We start from the raw sequence: 15,748 nt of genomic DNA, 5'->3' as shown, positions 1-15,748 counted from the left end.
CACGCCAGCGGGAGGGGTGGGGGGGGAAGCCCCCCCCAAAAATTCCTTCTTGCTCAGGAAACTTCCCTTGAGTTTCTAACTCTTTTTTTATGAGCTAGTAATAGGGCACTCCAGAAAATGGGAAACGAAAAGCTGGTATTGAAAGGAAAAAATGAGCCAGGAGTTGGTTTAATAAAGAAAATAAACCAAGTAGGTGCTAAATTCAAATCTGGATTTTGCCTGCGCATAAGTACATCAGATATAGTAGAAGGCTTCAGAGTGCCTCACCAATAATTCAGAGGAGACTTTTACAGTTATATTAGCTGGCTACAGGTTTGACTCTGAAAATAATAAATGTCTTAAAAGAAGAGGAAGGCTGTTTAATCCCTGTCTGCAGTTGGGTCTTGTTCTCTCCTCCCCCACCACTCCACCTTGTTTAAATGACCATTACGAAAGCAGCGTGGTATAAAAACCATGTAGAACAATAATTTATTCAGCACTATCTCTTTCCTCTCTTATTTTCCCCCTCTTTAAACCGGGCCGCACGGGAGAGCAGACGCTCTCATCAGCCTCTGCTCACGGCCCAGGCAGTTTCAGGCACAAATACCTTGCTGCCGCGGTGCTTTCCCAGCGTGAGCAGGCAAGGAGTGGGCTGGGGCAGAGTGAGGGGCTGGAGTGCAGTGCGGGGAGCTGTCAAAGTGGGAAGAAAGAAGGCAAACATCTATTCAGAGGCCAGGCGCGCCGAGCAAGGTCAGCTGCCGAGACACAGCCCCTTGCAGCAGCTCTGCAATTACATCCGAAGTCCGCACAGCACCCAGAGTCCCACAACCTGCATGCCAGGGCTGGACTAGAGGATCTAGGGCAGCTGGAAGAAGGTATATAATTATTTTAATTGCTCTTCTGAGGTGCTGAAGGGTAGATAAGATGCTCTTTAGCTAGAGCAGGGGGCTGATGCTCTGTACCGCTTGCAAGAAATACTTGCAGATAAAGTACCCTAATGAGAGAGTCGTAAGTGCCAGCCGTGATCAAAAGGTGAAATAAAATATCAAAATAAAATGCAGCCTAATCAGAGCACAGAGGACAGGGATACACAATCTCTTCACCAAAAGTGGCTGTTAAGGTAAATTAGATTAATCACTCCCTTCCTCCCCAAACTCCCTTGTTTTTAATGAAGGGGCTTACTCCTGTAAGGCTGAACGAAGTCCAAGGCTGCTGGATATTTAAAGCTATATCTGTAACATGCCTGTGACAGACATACATCCTGTGCTTCCACTTTCCAAGAAAAGTGGGATCTGCTACTTGGTAGGTCTTTTCCATCTGCGGCTTTTATGACCATGCCGAGGGACCGGTGAGCGGTGTCCCTCTTTTCTCACTCAAGAAATACGCTACCAAATGCCAGACAAAAGAACGAGTTTAAGAGCTGTTGGGCTTAACAATGGTTTGTGCTGATCACGCTCGAATCTTTCTGCAAAGGCATACATGCAAAGAGGAAAAAACAACAACCGCTAAGTAACCATTTCATATCTGCCATTAAGATTATTAAACTCCTTACAAGCGGTATCTACCCCACCTTCCCCACTACACACAAACATACACACACCCCCAAGCTCGGCAACATGGCAACTAGGAGCCAAGAGGGCTCTCCTCTCCCTGCTGCAGCAACCACATTCCTTCCTGTTAAGGGGTTAACGATTCGTTTCCACTACTTCTCTCGAGAAAACCTACAATGAAAACATTGGCTCACGAAAGCGTTCTCACTGCCAGAATGCCACAGCGCGAGTGAAAAGTCCGTTTTGTTTTCATTACATCTCTGGGATTTCCGGCTTAACTCCTGAGCTTAGACACCAAATCCCTAGATACCCCACCCACCCACTTTTTCTTCCTTTTTTTTTTTTAATAACATTTCTGCTGCACGGCCCACCAATTACCATTTGGAGGGTGGGAGGGAACGGGGAAAAGGAACCATGCTGAAAAGGATGCTCTCGTCGGAGCGAGCACGCACGTCTCCCAAGCTACCCAGTTTCTTCAGGCTTCTAGGGTTGTCCGCTGAGAAACACGGTTTTATTTCTATACCTAGCCTCTCTCCTCTATTTCTCACCCTCTGGGCTCCCATCTTCCCACTCAGCCACTGAAGCCAGTGCTGAAACTCAGCCCCAAATGTATGCCCTTTGAAGTTATGTGACATGACATAGAAATCCAAGCCTTTCTTGTACAAAAAGTATGATTACTTCACAGGGGTTTTTTTTCTTCAGTTATGATAGAAAAATGTTCAAATCTCCAAAAAACCCTAGAAAGGTTCAACCTTTATGTCACAGCCGATTTGGTCACTGTGTGTATAGGCAGCGCAGTTCAAATACTGGCTGAAAAAGAAAAACAATCTATGGAAAAGACATGAAGGGAGGCAACCTCATGCTATAGCAGCACTTCTGTTCTGCTGAAGCAAAAGAACCATTTCTATGCCTTTATGTATTTATTCACTGTTTGAGAAGAACAGCGACTTTTCCTACCTATGTCAGAGATTTCTGTTTTACAGTACTTCCATGCAATCAGCTTTCCTTTGGCTACTTTCCAGTGCAAAATCTCCCTGTAAATGCACACAAACTCCCTTCTTGCAGTCAGGACTCCACTGAGCACAAGCCTATTGCTTTTAGATGCATCCCCACGAATGCCACAGCAGTCTATAGGTAGGTTGGTCACTACTTTTACATTGCTCCTAACAGCTGCTTTCAAAGTTGTCAAGACAGAAGAGTAATGACTGGCTGACCAGTGCCTTTTCACCATTTACCATCAGTGTTGTTTAAAATATCTACCAGTCTTTCCACACTAATAATAATCAGAGGTACACATATGGTTTCTGGTTTCACACACACAGCCCAAGTAATTTCACACGAGGGCTCAAATAAAGGAAAAAAACCTACTTTACTGGGTAAGATTTTGACTGGGCTCTACCTCTGAGCAAGTGCAGAGTCCTTCCACTGAATTAAATGAGCGTAACGATGTTGGCAACCTGGTGCAACCAAGCAAGTTTTGCTCTAAAAGAGTAACTCCTGATGCACGTCCACCCCAGAGCGAGAAGACTCTGGCCATGTGTACTGAATGACCTTCTTAAATCCCCTCTCGTCAGCCTGCAAAATGGCACTTCTGTCGAAAAGGTTTTACCTAACATTGTCACACATAAAACTGAAGATGACTATAACTGAGAGTGATTAGAGAGAGAGAAAAAAACAGCAGCGAGCTCCCATTTCGCAGTTCGGCACCCTGAGCATTTGGGGGAGGTACCCGCTTGTGCTGCCTGATCGATCTGGCATGGCACCGCCGGTTTCAAGGGAGTTACCCCAGGCGAAACTGGGGTGGAGCAGGGTGAACTGACCCCCCCTGCTCCCCTAGCACTGGCACCTGCTGTCCCGGCCTCGTGGGAATGCGGCTAACTGCACACAGGGTGCAGAAAATAACTGAAAAACAGGATGGTGAGAGGAACAAAACAAAAAAGCTAAAAACCAGCAGGGAGAATCGAGGGCATAATATCCCTCAGCTGGTTTTTTTTTAGTCTGTTTTTAAAACTCAGTGTGATTAGTTTCACGCTTGACTCTCAGAGATGCTGGGAAAGCCTTAGTGCCTGCTGGGGCTGGACCCTGGGCAGGACACAGCTAGGGGCAAGCTGAGATGGCAGCAGCGAGAGAGGGCGGCCGGTGGCCCCCAGGGCCGGAGCTGAGAGGAGGATGCTGGAGCCAAGCCAAATGGGTGCGGTGGAGTTCAAGCAAGGGGAAGAAAGGGTTTCGTAACCAGCAGGTTTCTCCCCTTTAACTCTTGCGAGGATTAGCAGGGTGCTTACCCGTGCCTTGTTGGGAGATGCTGTGCAGCGCCAAGCAGCCGCGGCCCTGTTGTCCATCAGTGCCCGTCCAGGGGGAGGAGACATGCCAAGGCTGGGAAGCTGCCAAGCCACCCGGGGATGCCCTCCGCCCCAGCCTCTCTTAGGATGCCCTAAATGGGGCATCACAGTACCTGGAGACCCTCCACCTGGCCTCATCAGCAGCCTTGAAACTGTGTCCCCAACATTTTGTCAGCCCCTCCAGGGAAGGGCAGCTGACACCTCGAGGCCCCTCCAGTGGGCTGGGGGTGTCCCGTCACCAGAAAAGAGCCAAACTCCCCTGTCGTGCCCTTCACCTTGCACTGAGCACAAACAGGGCTCCTGGTGAGATCATCCAGCTTGTTTTTCTCTCCACGACCCAAGTCAGGAGCTGGGGGCAGGCAGCAGGTCCCTGGGGGCAGGAGATTTGCTCATTAATGCTGCTCTCAGGGGAGCAGTGGTTGACACTGTGTCATGTTCCCCCTCCCCATACTGCTCAGCAACACCAATTAGCAAAACACATTGCTAAATACTTGGTGAAGCAGCAGAGGAGGAGGAGGTCAGGTAACTCCTCTGCACCCAGGGAAAGCCTGGCAGAGGCAAGGCAAGAAACAAGCCTAGAAAAGCCTCATGAAAAGGATTGCAGCTACAACCCAAGTTTCTCAGGCACTGTTACCACACACTTCTGGAAGCCTCTCCTTCTTCACATAGTGTTTTTCCTGGCCTGGCTTCAGTAAGTCTCTCCTGCAAGACCCACCACGCTGGGGAGGTGCTGGCAGCAGGACCCAGTGCCATGGTGGCCTCCGTAAGGGAATGGCCCCTGTGCCCCGTGCCAGCTCAGTACTCCTCAGGACACCTCTTCCCAACCCACTAGACATCAACACCACCGGCCTCAGGTTGTTTTGGCTTGCATTTTCCTCCCCTCACATGTGAAGGCATCACGATGGCTGACTGAGTCCTACAGTTAATATGGGTGCACAGGTCCATAATGGTACATTGTAAGAGAATGTCTCAGGGTAGACAGCAATAATAATTAGCTGTCATGATTTGAAAAAAGGATAATCCATGCCATTGAGTTAACAATCACTCACACAACACACATGGATTTAACTAATCTTAATTTGGAGAAAAATAACAATTCTAAATATATCAAATAGCCTATTTCATGGCAACCTGCGGCGGTGTTTATCTCTGGCTTCCAGCACATTTGAGTTATTTAGTTTCTCTCAGTGGCAGTTTTACCGTTCAAAAGGCTGAAATGAACATTCATGGAGCAGGGGTTGCAGTTAAATCCTGCATCTGACAGGGAGCCTTTTTTCATGATGCACATCTAGTTCAAGTACATAATGTATGGAGCCCAGCACTGGTGGCCGGGAGGGGATGAAACGTCAATTCCAATCAACCTCCTCCCCTTTCCAAGCACCACCTTTGCAGAAACTAACTACTGCTCTCTTAATTAACCTCTGCTGCTGGTATGGTTCTCTGTCCACAAGGGTATGCTGTCCAGAGTGTGCAGACCACCCAGTGAAGCCGGAGGTCTGTTCCAAGTGGTGCCTGGCCCACCAAGGCTCCCTCTGCTGCCAGGGTTCTTTGAAACCATCCAGCATTAAAAACAAGCCAACTGGTACTTTTTATTTAATCTGGATCATTTCAGAGAGCCGTGCTGCAGAGCAGCCTGGCGGACCGTGAGAACAGGAGATAGCATCAGTTAAAGGACAGCAAGAGACACCTCCCCAGCGCTTTGTTCTGCCAGGACAGTTCACCCCCTTATGCCCAAGATCTGATAAATATGAAAGATAAAAAGAGGTATAAAATAAAACAGTGGTCTATTTTTTTTCCAAAATACCTGCCAGCAGTGAAGCAAAAGAAGCAGTGACTGATAACGCCTAGCCAACTCAATGGCCTGGCCGTGTTTTGCTGTGCAACAATCTGGTACATCTGTTCGATATAATCATATCCTCTGTATGAGGGGGAGGCTGAACTGATTTTCAAACAGGTCAGCCAATTTGAAAAAAAAAGCCACCATAAAACTTTATAGGACGAACTGCTCCTAAACAAGTCATGTCCTCCCAGTGCCAGCTAACGTGCTACCACACACCTTATGGGCAGTGGTAGCTAAGTGAAAGCATCTTGAAAAGCGTGGAGTTGCAAGTTACCAGTCAGGGAAAGACGATAGACTTCATTATCAGACGGTCTTTAAAAGCTGACTGCAGAGAAAAAGTTGCTTTTGTCTCTTCTGATGTCTAGAACTGTTAGCTGGAGATCTGCATTGCGTGCACTCAAACTCTTGCAGGCTCCCAAACTCTACCTGCCTCCCTCTGAGCGGCACAAGGTCTGTTATGGGCTCAAGAGGCATTCAGTGACCAGAGCCAGCCGAGTTACCAAATAAGAAAGAAAGGCAAAAAGAAAGGAGGAAAGACTTCAGGACCCTGGAGCACCCTGCGCCGAGGTGAACAGTCGGTGCTGCACCCCGACATCCTCACGCCCAGAGGGAAAAGCCAAGCTCAGCGCTTTCGATGTACCCTCACTATGCTCAGCCAGGGGAAGCTGTAAGATTTGGTGGCTTAGTCACGCAGCACAAGGGCACACAAATCATTATGACCAAATAAGAAGGTCTACAAAAATAACACAAGATCAAGGAGAAGAGCTGAAACCTATTTGAGGGCAGCAGCGGTGGCAGCATATTTCAGGGAGCCAGAGTGGCGAGTGGGTGATTTCTGGTTTCCCTCTTCAAATATAAAGACTCAATTATCTTTGAACAGCTTGCTTTACACATGAATTGACACATTTATTTTACAATAAATAACTGAAAGTTATCTATGTTTCCTTTACTGTTAATCTACACAAAGAAATAATAAACAGAGCTTGTCTACAAAAATGCAACTACTGCAGTCCTCAGAATTCAATTAAGCTAAAATAATTAATGCTTCCACCATATTAAATTACTTTATACATTCGAGCTACTGAAGTTTTTTTATTCTTTAATCTTTTTTGCCTTTTTATTTAATAAAAAAAAGTTAGTTTCAAAGTGGGGGGGGCTGGCTAGGAGGGGGAAAAAGACCATGATTTGCTGTTAAAATGTAATGGTCTCCTTTAGCTGACACAGCATGTAGCGTGTTTTGTGCCTTTGATTAAAATAACATTTTAAATGCTTTGAACAAACATATCTCCCCATACTTCTAAGGGATTATTTTACATATTTCTTGGTGGAATAAAGCAATTCATTCTTCCTGTCGCAGTACAGAAAGGCTAAGAATATCTTTCGTCACATATAAAGTAAAAATACTGTAGGCTGTTGCATTATTACCAAAAAAATAAAAAAATAAAGGGAGGGGGTGGTGGGGTGGGAGAAAGCTGCCTTAGAGATTAAGTTTCCCTTTTATGAAATCGTATTTAGTCTCTTTTTTTAACAAATCTAACAACAATGCTCTACAGCCGCTCACTGGGAAATACCTTTAATGTTAAATGCAGATTCTGATTTTCTTGGCTAATGCAGAAAGCCTTTCTATTGAAATATAAATAAGGGGTTTGGTATATCCCACTAAAGCCTTTCCAGTGAATGACTTCTGTGGGTTTTTCATGGCTACCCTCCATGGCTGTAATGTGAGGCTTTTATCCTACTATTGAAAACTATCCGCTGCTATTAAAAAAAATGTGGAAGGACACTGCACCTTTTTATCTCGGAGCTGGGCTCCTAATTGAGAAAGCATTATTACTGCACTGTTTAGCGGATGTCCCTATCTCCGTGCACTGCTGAGAAAATGCCAGTCAAATGATAAACCCTTTTATTTTTCTCAGTTCAAAATCTTGCCTACATATTTCCATTTGATATTCAGTTTAGTCTGAGATTAGGTACTCCAGATTGGCTTTTAAATATTTTTTAATGCCTTTTCCACACGTGAACATCCCCTTCCACCCACCCCACTGCCCCCAGATGATTTTCCATAGGGCAAAAGCATTTGTTATATTGATGCTGACCCCCAGAAGCTGGGATGGTAGAGCACCCTCTGCTCTGGGTATGGCCACTGTGGTATTTCACTTTGGATTGAACTTGGGCAGAGATTAATAAGAGAAAACGTCTGTACTGCAACCACAGCACTAACTTTACTAAGCACTGGGCACTCTCTGCAAGAGGCTGAGCACCATCAGCTCGCACAGAGATCAACGGCTACTGAGAGTGCTCAGCACCATTCAGGAGGTCTTCAGCAGACTGGAGGAGGAGGTCTTGAACTCTTCACTTCTGCTCCCACCAAATGGGAAAGAAAACTAGCCCTCAAAGCTGCAATACCATGAGGTAGTCATGTCTGCCAAGAAATGCATTCACAACCGCAAAAGGATGTAGAAAGTTGAAAAAGGATGAGGAAAGGATGGGGTAAAATCTTAGAGTAGGGCTGCTTACAATGCTACAGCACAGGCTGCCACTGCTAATGCCCCCAAAGCTACCAGCTGCCCCATGCCAAGATGCTGACTGCACCCAAAAAAGATTCCTAGAAAACAACAAGGTAGTCAATGGGTGGCATATGCCCTCTCTCATGAGGCTGATCATCTGGAGATCTGAATACTGCAGCAGTTCAAAGCCCACATCCTCAATTACATGATGGCCAAGCCCATCAGAGATGCTGGGGACTGACTCAGAGACCTCCAATGCTAAAAGCGGGGCTCTCTTAAGCTGCAATTGTAAAGATAGGAGCCTCTAAAGTCTTCTGGGGATCCCCTCATGGGAACATCTCTACTAGAGGCAGGATCCTGGACTGTCAGACTTAATCCCATAGGACAACCCTACAGAAATTGGGGTAGTGGCAGCAAAGACAAATTGCCACTGGTCTTCTGTATGGGGTTCGGTTGATTTGAACAGAAAAGGCCCGATTAAGGGGAGATCCTGCTGTGTAACATAAAATCCCCACGCACTAGCTGGGAGCAGAGCCTTCCTTTCACTGCTGCAGAGGAACACACCGCAGCAGAGGAGAGAAACGCCCTGCACGACAGCGGCAGCCTCATGCTGGGCGCTTGGCAGGAATCGCTGCACAGCAGCTCACCCAGATGGATCCCACCACCCGTGTGCCCGCCTCTGAGCCAGGGAGGTCCACCGAATAAATATTAACTGCACCACATAGGAGAGTTTTAGAAGAAGAAATGCCTGAAATCTGCCCACCTGAGCCAGCCTGTGCCTTTTTTCCCCATTTCAAAAGCTCCTTTTGGGGCATGCATGGGAACGGAGGTGTTGCCCACCCAACTCCAGCCATCTGCAGAGGTGCAGGACGGGCAGCACAGGCAGCACTGCAGACTAAGAAGCTGGCTTATACCCCGGTGGAAGGAATAAGCAAGGACATAATGACTAGTGGGTCTGCATATGATGAAGGGTATCTGAACTGGACTGAACTGAGTACTCACCAGAGTCACCTATCCCTCTGCCACTGCTAACTTGCTTAAGGATGCTCCTGAAATGGCTTTTGACTCCAACTTTCTGCTTTTTCTTATATATACAGGCTTCCCCTTGGCTCTGCTGGGGGATTGAGAGGTACCTCCCTCCAAGAGTTGGCCCTGCGCAGATAACTACACTGAATTAAACATCAGGCGGACAGCCCTGCTGAGCTCTGCACAGCTGTGAGGACCAATGTCTTCTATAAAGACCTGTTACTGAAGCTTCTGTTTCATGGCACTTTCTAGAGGGCTCTTGTTAAAAGATTACCTAGGCAGTTGATTGAGTGTAAAACATGCTGTACCTGCAATGTTCTCCTGCTTGGGGCAAATTCCTTTTGTAGGCGTGAGAAGACGGTCTTCTTCATCGGGTGTGACTTGGATCCCGATTTCCACTGGCTCTGACACTTTCCTGAGCTCGGCGCGTGAGGAGGGGGGAGGGCTGCTCTTATCCATGCTCTTTTCATAGCAGGCACCACCAGTGCCATTGCACTGTTTTCTCTTGTGCTCTATAAAAACCAAGATGTCTCCCAGCGGGAAGTTCATCTGACACTGTCCACAGGTTAACAAGTCGGGGTCTGTCCCGCTTGCAGCGATGCTGATGCCACCCGGCTCTGCTATTGCCAGGCTCTCATCCTCGTCGGCGAGTGCCGGTTCCACATGGTCAGCCTCTGCTTTACATGGACAAGGAGAAAGAGGGAGGAAAGGGACGAGAGGAGAAGAGAAAGAAATTGTTTTGAATGTTCACAGACTCTGAAGGATGCATCATGAGAGGCCCAGCCTTCCCCCGTCTCCCAAAGAAGCCAAGCCTGATTAGATCTTGCTTTTATTTTTCAGCTTTTCCTCTCTCCCAGAATGATTTCAATATATTTTGCAACCAAGCCTGCCTGAAACAAAATGGAAAGGCTGACCTGGCATAGCTTTCCTGACAGCTCCTTCCCACTGCTGCCAGTGCTGCAAGGATATCAGCAAAGAGCCATTTTGCAAATGTTCAAGCCCCAAGTCACTTTCCGAAATAGTTCCTCTCTTTTCATCCCACCTTCTCATTCCCACCGCATCTTTCAGCCATCTGGCCAGGGCCCCATCCAGCACAGCTTATGCACCCAAACCTCTCCTCCTAATTCAGAGAGAGGGGGAAGGTTTCTGTGCTCCAGACAGGCAGGATCGGGCTCCTTGCGGCACACAAAATTAGTACCACCTTGTCCCATTACAAAGATACCAGCGAGGTTAAATGACCACCCACTAGCACGAATTACAGCAGACTTTGCAAGCAGCATACGGTCTCATGAGAAGCTAAAGGGTTTCAAAAGTGTGTACAGTGGGAAAGAGACTGAGGCACTTATTTAACATACTGGAATATTGGCTGAGCCTGAGATCTTCCACTCTATTTTCCTGATGTCAAATAACTCTGCAGTTGCTATATAGGTTAATAAAACTGGGGTTTTTTAAATCCTACCCACAGACCTGATGTATTTCATACAGTTGCCCCCAAAGACTGGGAAAGCATTTCTGAGAGACCTGCATCAGTTTCTAAGAAATATGTGATTTCTCATTTGACAATTAATAAAACACACTGTGTTTTAATGGGTATTGAGAAGATAATTCTTACATTATAAAATAATTATGGATCACAATCCATTTCTGGGGCAAAACATTTTTTGGTTTGTTTTCTCTTGTTCTGCCATGTAACTGCCAAATCATACAAACCTTGGTCTTTACTCAGGCAAAATTTCCACTGACTTTTGCCTAGGGCTGTTTTGCCTCTGCGAGGACTATAGGATTTGGGCTGAACAAAACAAAGGAAATAACAGTATGTAAATCAGTGAGTGAGACCTCTAATCGAATCAGGATTAAAGGAATAGGAGGAAAAATGTTCTCTATTAGCCCGAGTGGTCTGCTTATGGATTTCCTGGGGAAAACAAGTCAGACGAATATCTCAAAGAAGTAAGGCTGAGATAAACAGATGTTTTAATCCTGGTCTGGATTCTCCTCCTGGTCGAAAACAAAAGGAGTTCTGTCCTGCTGTTTGGTGAATTGAGGGGGAAAAAAAAATAAAAGCCACCAGATAGGAAAGGAAAAAGAGGTAGAAGGTGAAATGTATTGCCTGGCAACAAAAATAGTTGAGCCTGGAAAAAGGCAATTTAGCAAAAGAATCATCCCCCCTTTTGCCTTCTGGAATAAATAATTGATCGGTGTATCTACCAGCTGTATTACAAGTTGCATCAGAGCTCGCGAACAGCAAAGCGTCAGTGGCAGCAGGAAAAGGACAGGGACCCCAGAGAAGTGCCTGAACAGGGACTATCCCACTGGAGCCGATGATGGGCAGGGGAAGGCTTCGGTTTCCTAATTCGCACCAAGCTTAGCAAATACACCGCACAGTATTCATTTTGAAAACCATTAATTACCTTTTTCCCCCCAATCTAAGTTTAAAAAGAGTTTGAGGACAATACTACGTAATTAATTCACCAATTTATATCATGAAAAGATGTCTCCTCGCCTTAGTGAAAATGTAACCATAACCCTGTGCTGAACAGAGACTGCTGGGAAGGGAACGGATGCCTGCAAAGAGAGTGTCACGATGCAAAAGGTAATTATTTAGCGCTGTGGTTCCCTTTAATGATCTAACATTGAGCAATATTGTTTATATTTAAGAGAGCTTGCACCTTTAATTACCAATTACATATACATCATTTTAGAGCCAAAAGAAAAGGACTGTGAAAAGGGTCCTTTAGAAATGTGCACGCTATTTCTAGGAAGAATTCCTATTAAGGGGGAGCAGTGTGTCAAAATATAAAAAAAAAAAAAACAAAAAAAAAAACAAACTCATGCAGAGAGGCAACATAAGCACACAGACACAGACACACATGCGGGAGATGGGACAAAGAACTGGAAAAGACAACACGAAAACAGGACCTGAACCAAAGGTCGGAAGGGAAGAAAGTAGCAGAGGAGGAAAATCCTTGTTACTTGTTTCACCTAACATTCCTTCCCTGTAAAGCCTTCAGATTAAAGTCTGTCTCTTAAACTGCAAAGGCTGAATTTTAGCATTTTTAAATATATAACAAATAAAAAAGAAAAGCACATATCTCAACTTTATTATCTTTTTGATGTGAAGATTTTTTTTTCCTGTGATTTAAATTGTGCTCTTCAGAAAACATAGCAAAACTGCTGCATGTGATAAGGGTCGTGACCAGGCGTCTATGGAAACATGAAGGAGGTTTGAACAGCTAAACTGTTGCAAATTCCTTCTTTTCAGTTCTACGCTTCACTTGAATATTAGTTAAATCCACATATGCCTATTCACTTACACTCGCTTGCTCTCTATTTCCAAGGACTCTGCAATGGCACTTTTTTAAAATAACATCTGGTATTCCTTCATATTTTGGCAGTCGTCACATTACCGAAAATCAGCTTTTCGTTTTCTTGGTACGCCAAACCCTCATGATCAGTAGTAATTGGGTCTCAAACTATCAAAAGATTTTTTACTCGACTCTATTTCTGATTTGAGCATAATAAATCATAAAGCATGAGACCAGCCATACACTCAACAATGCAGCAGCTATATTATATCCCCTTATTCGGGATGTGGAAAACAGACATAAAAGAATGAAAAACAAAATAGTGAATAGATCTTCAAATGCATTTTATCCATGTCAATTTGCCTTTTTTTTAACTCCGAATAAAAAAAAGGCTTCCTATTGACAACTCAATTAAGCCATTATAAACCTACATTCAAGTAACATTGCAGGAGAGATTTAAAACCCACAAAGGAAAAGAGAAAAAAGCCTGCAAGTCCAGCCCATAACGCATTGGGTCATGCCTGGTTAATACAACAGCCAGGATCTTAGGCTGTTTAAGGAGTCCTTTAATACCAATGGGGCAATTTAGGCCAGACTCCATCTAAAGTTCTGTGGGTTTCAAATGAGTCGCTTCACATTATTTGAATTTAACTCTGTGGTTTTATTGCTGTTTGTTGGTAGCTAGGTTTGGGAGGGTGTTTCCTGAGGAGTATTTATTTCAAATTAATTTTTTTTTTTTTTTTTAGGAAGCAGAAATCAAGCCACACGAAAAAGGATAATGGAAAATATCTCATCTCCCTTACATGGGAAAAGGGAAAAAAAAAATGCAGACGAGCTATTTCCAGCCAGGACTCATGCCCTAGTTCTTCCAGGTGTGTTAAGGTGTGCCTGGTATTTTCCCTGCACCCAGAGATTCCTCCGAAGAGGATTGCCTTGGCATTGCCTGCCTATGGAGCACAGCAAGTCAGAGACGGGTGATCTATGGGGACGTGAGGGACACTGTTATTATCGGATGGCTTCACGAAATTAATGCAACCGGACAATATAAATGATGTCCCTTACTTCGAAAAGCATTACACTTGCAGGCTGGAGCATCTCCAAGCTCTCTGTCTGCTTATGACACCAAAACACAGTGGATAAACTCCTTAATTCTATAAAGGCACTGTCACAAAACCACCAGTGCTCCTACTTCGGCATGGTGACATCATTACAGCATATGTGCCCCATGCAAACAACACTCATGCCCAGTATTAAAGCAAATGCACATGCTAACTACTTTCTGCCTGTCAGATGTCTCAAAATCATGCCCATTAATAGTGGAGAAAACTGTGTAACTAAAAATCATTTCCAGAGTCTCAAAGGAGAGAACCTCGGATGCTTGTTCATAGTGTTTGGATGAGGCTGTGCCCAGGCAGCAGTGATTAATTTTCTTGCTTTTTTATTGCACTTCAGAACCAAGGTAAAAAGGGATGTAAAAGTTGCCAACCTATTCACTTCCTTATTTTTCCTGACTCACAGTATCAAAAGGAGGCAAAGAAAGGGGAAAGAGGGATCGGTTTGGTATCAAGCCAGATAGTTTCATGTGAAATCTCCTCTCTGTGGTTGTTTTCTGCACAAATCAATACCAGGGTGGTTGAGGCAAGTGCTGCCAGTGCCTTTGCCACAGAGGTGCCGCTGGGTGCCCTGTCTGCCCCAGCACCCCACCTCTGCCACCAGTCACCCTTGCGCCCACCTCGAGGGCAAAGCATGGGCTACCCCAGGGGCCACTCATCTCTTGGATGAGCCCTGGGTCCACCATGGGGACATGGCTCCTGGTGCCCAGGCACGGGAAGCCACCCACAAGCGTGTCACAGAGCGCGCTGCTCTCCCCACACAGTCGCTGTTGTCTTGAAGGTACATCCAGAAAGAGCTCAGCCTAGCTGGGGAGCAAGCACAAAGAAGTGTCTCACTCCTGAGGGTGTTGGCCCATCGTCTGAAAACGATGTCCCTTTAGTCAACACCCACATGTCACATTTACTGTAACATCAACATCTTTAACGGAAATAGCTCGGATCACACGCTCTCTAGCTGGGTTATCACTGAGATCGGTGTCAGGATCCTCGCTGCACAAAGGCTAACGCTGCTCAAAGCAGGCGACACGACTCTTTGCCATCGAAGTTTATCAATAACCTGTTTCCAGAGCCTCCCCGCAGCTCCCTGCAGCTGCAAGGTGCAGAGTTGAGCTTATGCCTACATATTGCATCAGCAGCATGCTCAGCGGTACTAGGTGCTGCTTATCTGCCATCAATTTTTAATTTTTCCTCAGGACTGAAAAACAATTGTTCAGAGCATTTTACATTTTTTTAAGTAAAAGTCTGAATCTGAGTCAATCAGAACAAGCAACTTGACGGGCAAGCCCCAGAAACATAGGGCTCTCTGCTTCCCTCACTTTCCGAGTGGCTCTCAGGCTTGTGCACAAAAGTGCACAAAGGCGGCCGGAGCAGCGGCGAACCTCCGCCGTGCCTGGCCCCGCCGCTGCGCCGTCCTGTCCCCCACCACTGCCCGCCAGCTCGGGATGGCAGCACAACGCAACGGGTGGTGGCTGAGGCAGGATGGAGTCCACAGACACCTGGCCGCAGCCGGAGGGATGGATCCCGCCAAGCAGCCCCTGCTGGGTACCGACAACGAGGGGACCGGGACCGAGGGGATCCCGGGGAGGCAGCGGTGTGGGGAGGGTGGGGGAAAATCACCATTTCTGCTCCACCGCCTTAGCGATCCCCTCATACACCTCCGAGAGATAGGACTCTCCTGCAACTACATCCGACACCTTTTGCAGAAGTAGCCCGAATCTCTCAAAGGGGAGTTTAACCCTCTGTACACACCTGAGATGGAGCGAGCCCAAGCACTGCCACAAAGAGCCAGGCAACACGACAGGTTGAGGGAAAAGGAGGAGAAAGACACAGTAAGCACGCCGGACCCAAACGGAACAAAAGCCAAGAATAGCCAAGAATCTGCACGAATCTCCGACACTTGTCAGATGTTATTTCATCAGAAACTATGTACAGTGTTAAAGAAGGGAGTGGCGTATCTCCTCTTAAGTAAACTATACATTCATAAAAACATATTTACTGCTTCTGAGAGCAGAAAATGCATAGGCTGTTCTATAGACTGCAGAAACTGTAAATCTCCACAGATAAAATGGGATGTGATGATGTGATATAAAAGC

At 46.0% G+C, this 15,748-nt stretch overlaps 1 protein-coding gene across 1 annotated transcript in view; it reads right to left on the bottom strand.

The window, feature by feature from the left end:
• LOC104272054 (B-cell lymphoma/leukemia 11B-like) overlaps positions 1–15,275 on the bottom strand; it is a gene marked incomplete at its 3' end in the record, with an annotated part of 33,717 nt that extends 18,442 nt beyond the window's left edge. The window contains exons 1-2 of the mRNA XM_009866933.1: positions 14,972–15,275; positions 9,550–9,918 (exon numbers count right to left, since the gene is read on the bottom strand). Of these exons, the coding sequence (XP_009865235.1) occupies positions 9,550–9,918; positions 14,972–15,275 (673 nt within the window). The remainder of the gene's footprint in view (positions 1–9,549; positions 9,919–14,971) is intronic.
• Between the last annotated feature and the right edge of the window lie 473 nt (positions 15,276–15,748).

The sequence above is a fragment of the Apaloderma vittatum genome, unplaced genomic scaffold, assembly GCF_000703405.1.
Source record: "Apaloderma vittatum isolate BGI_N311 unplaced genomic scaffold, ASM70340v1 scaffold41693, whole genome shotgun sequence".
Classification (NCBI taxonomy): Eukaryota; Metazoa; Chordata; class Aves; order Trogoniformes; family Trogonidae; genus Apaloderma; species Apaloderma vittatum.
Note: the sequence above shows the minus strand (reverse complement) of the source record. Positions and strands in the feature narration are given on the sequence as shown.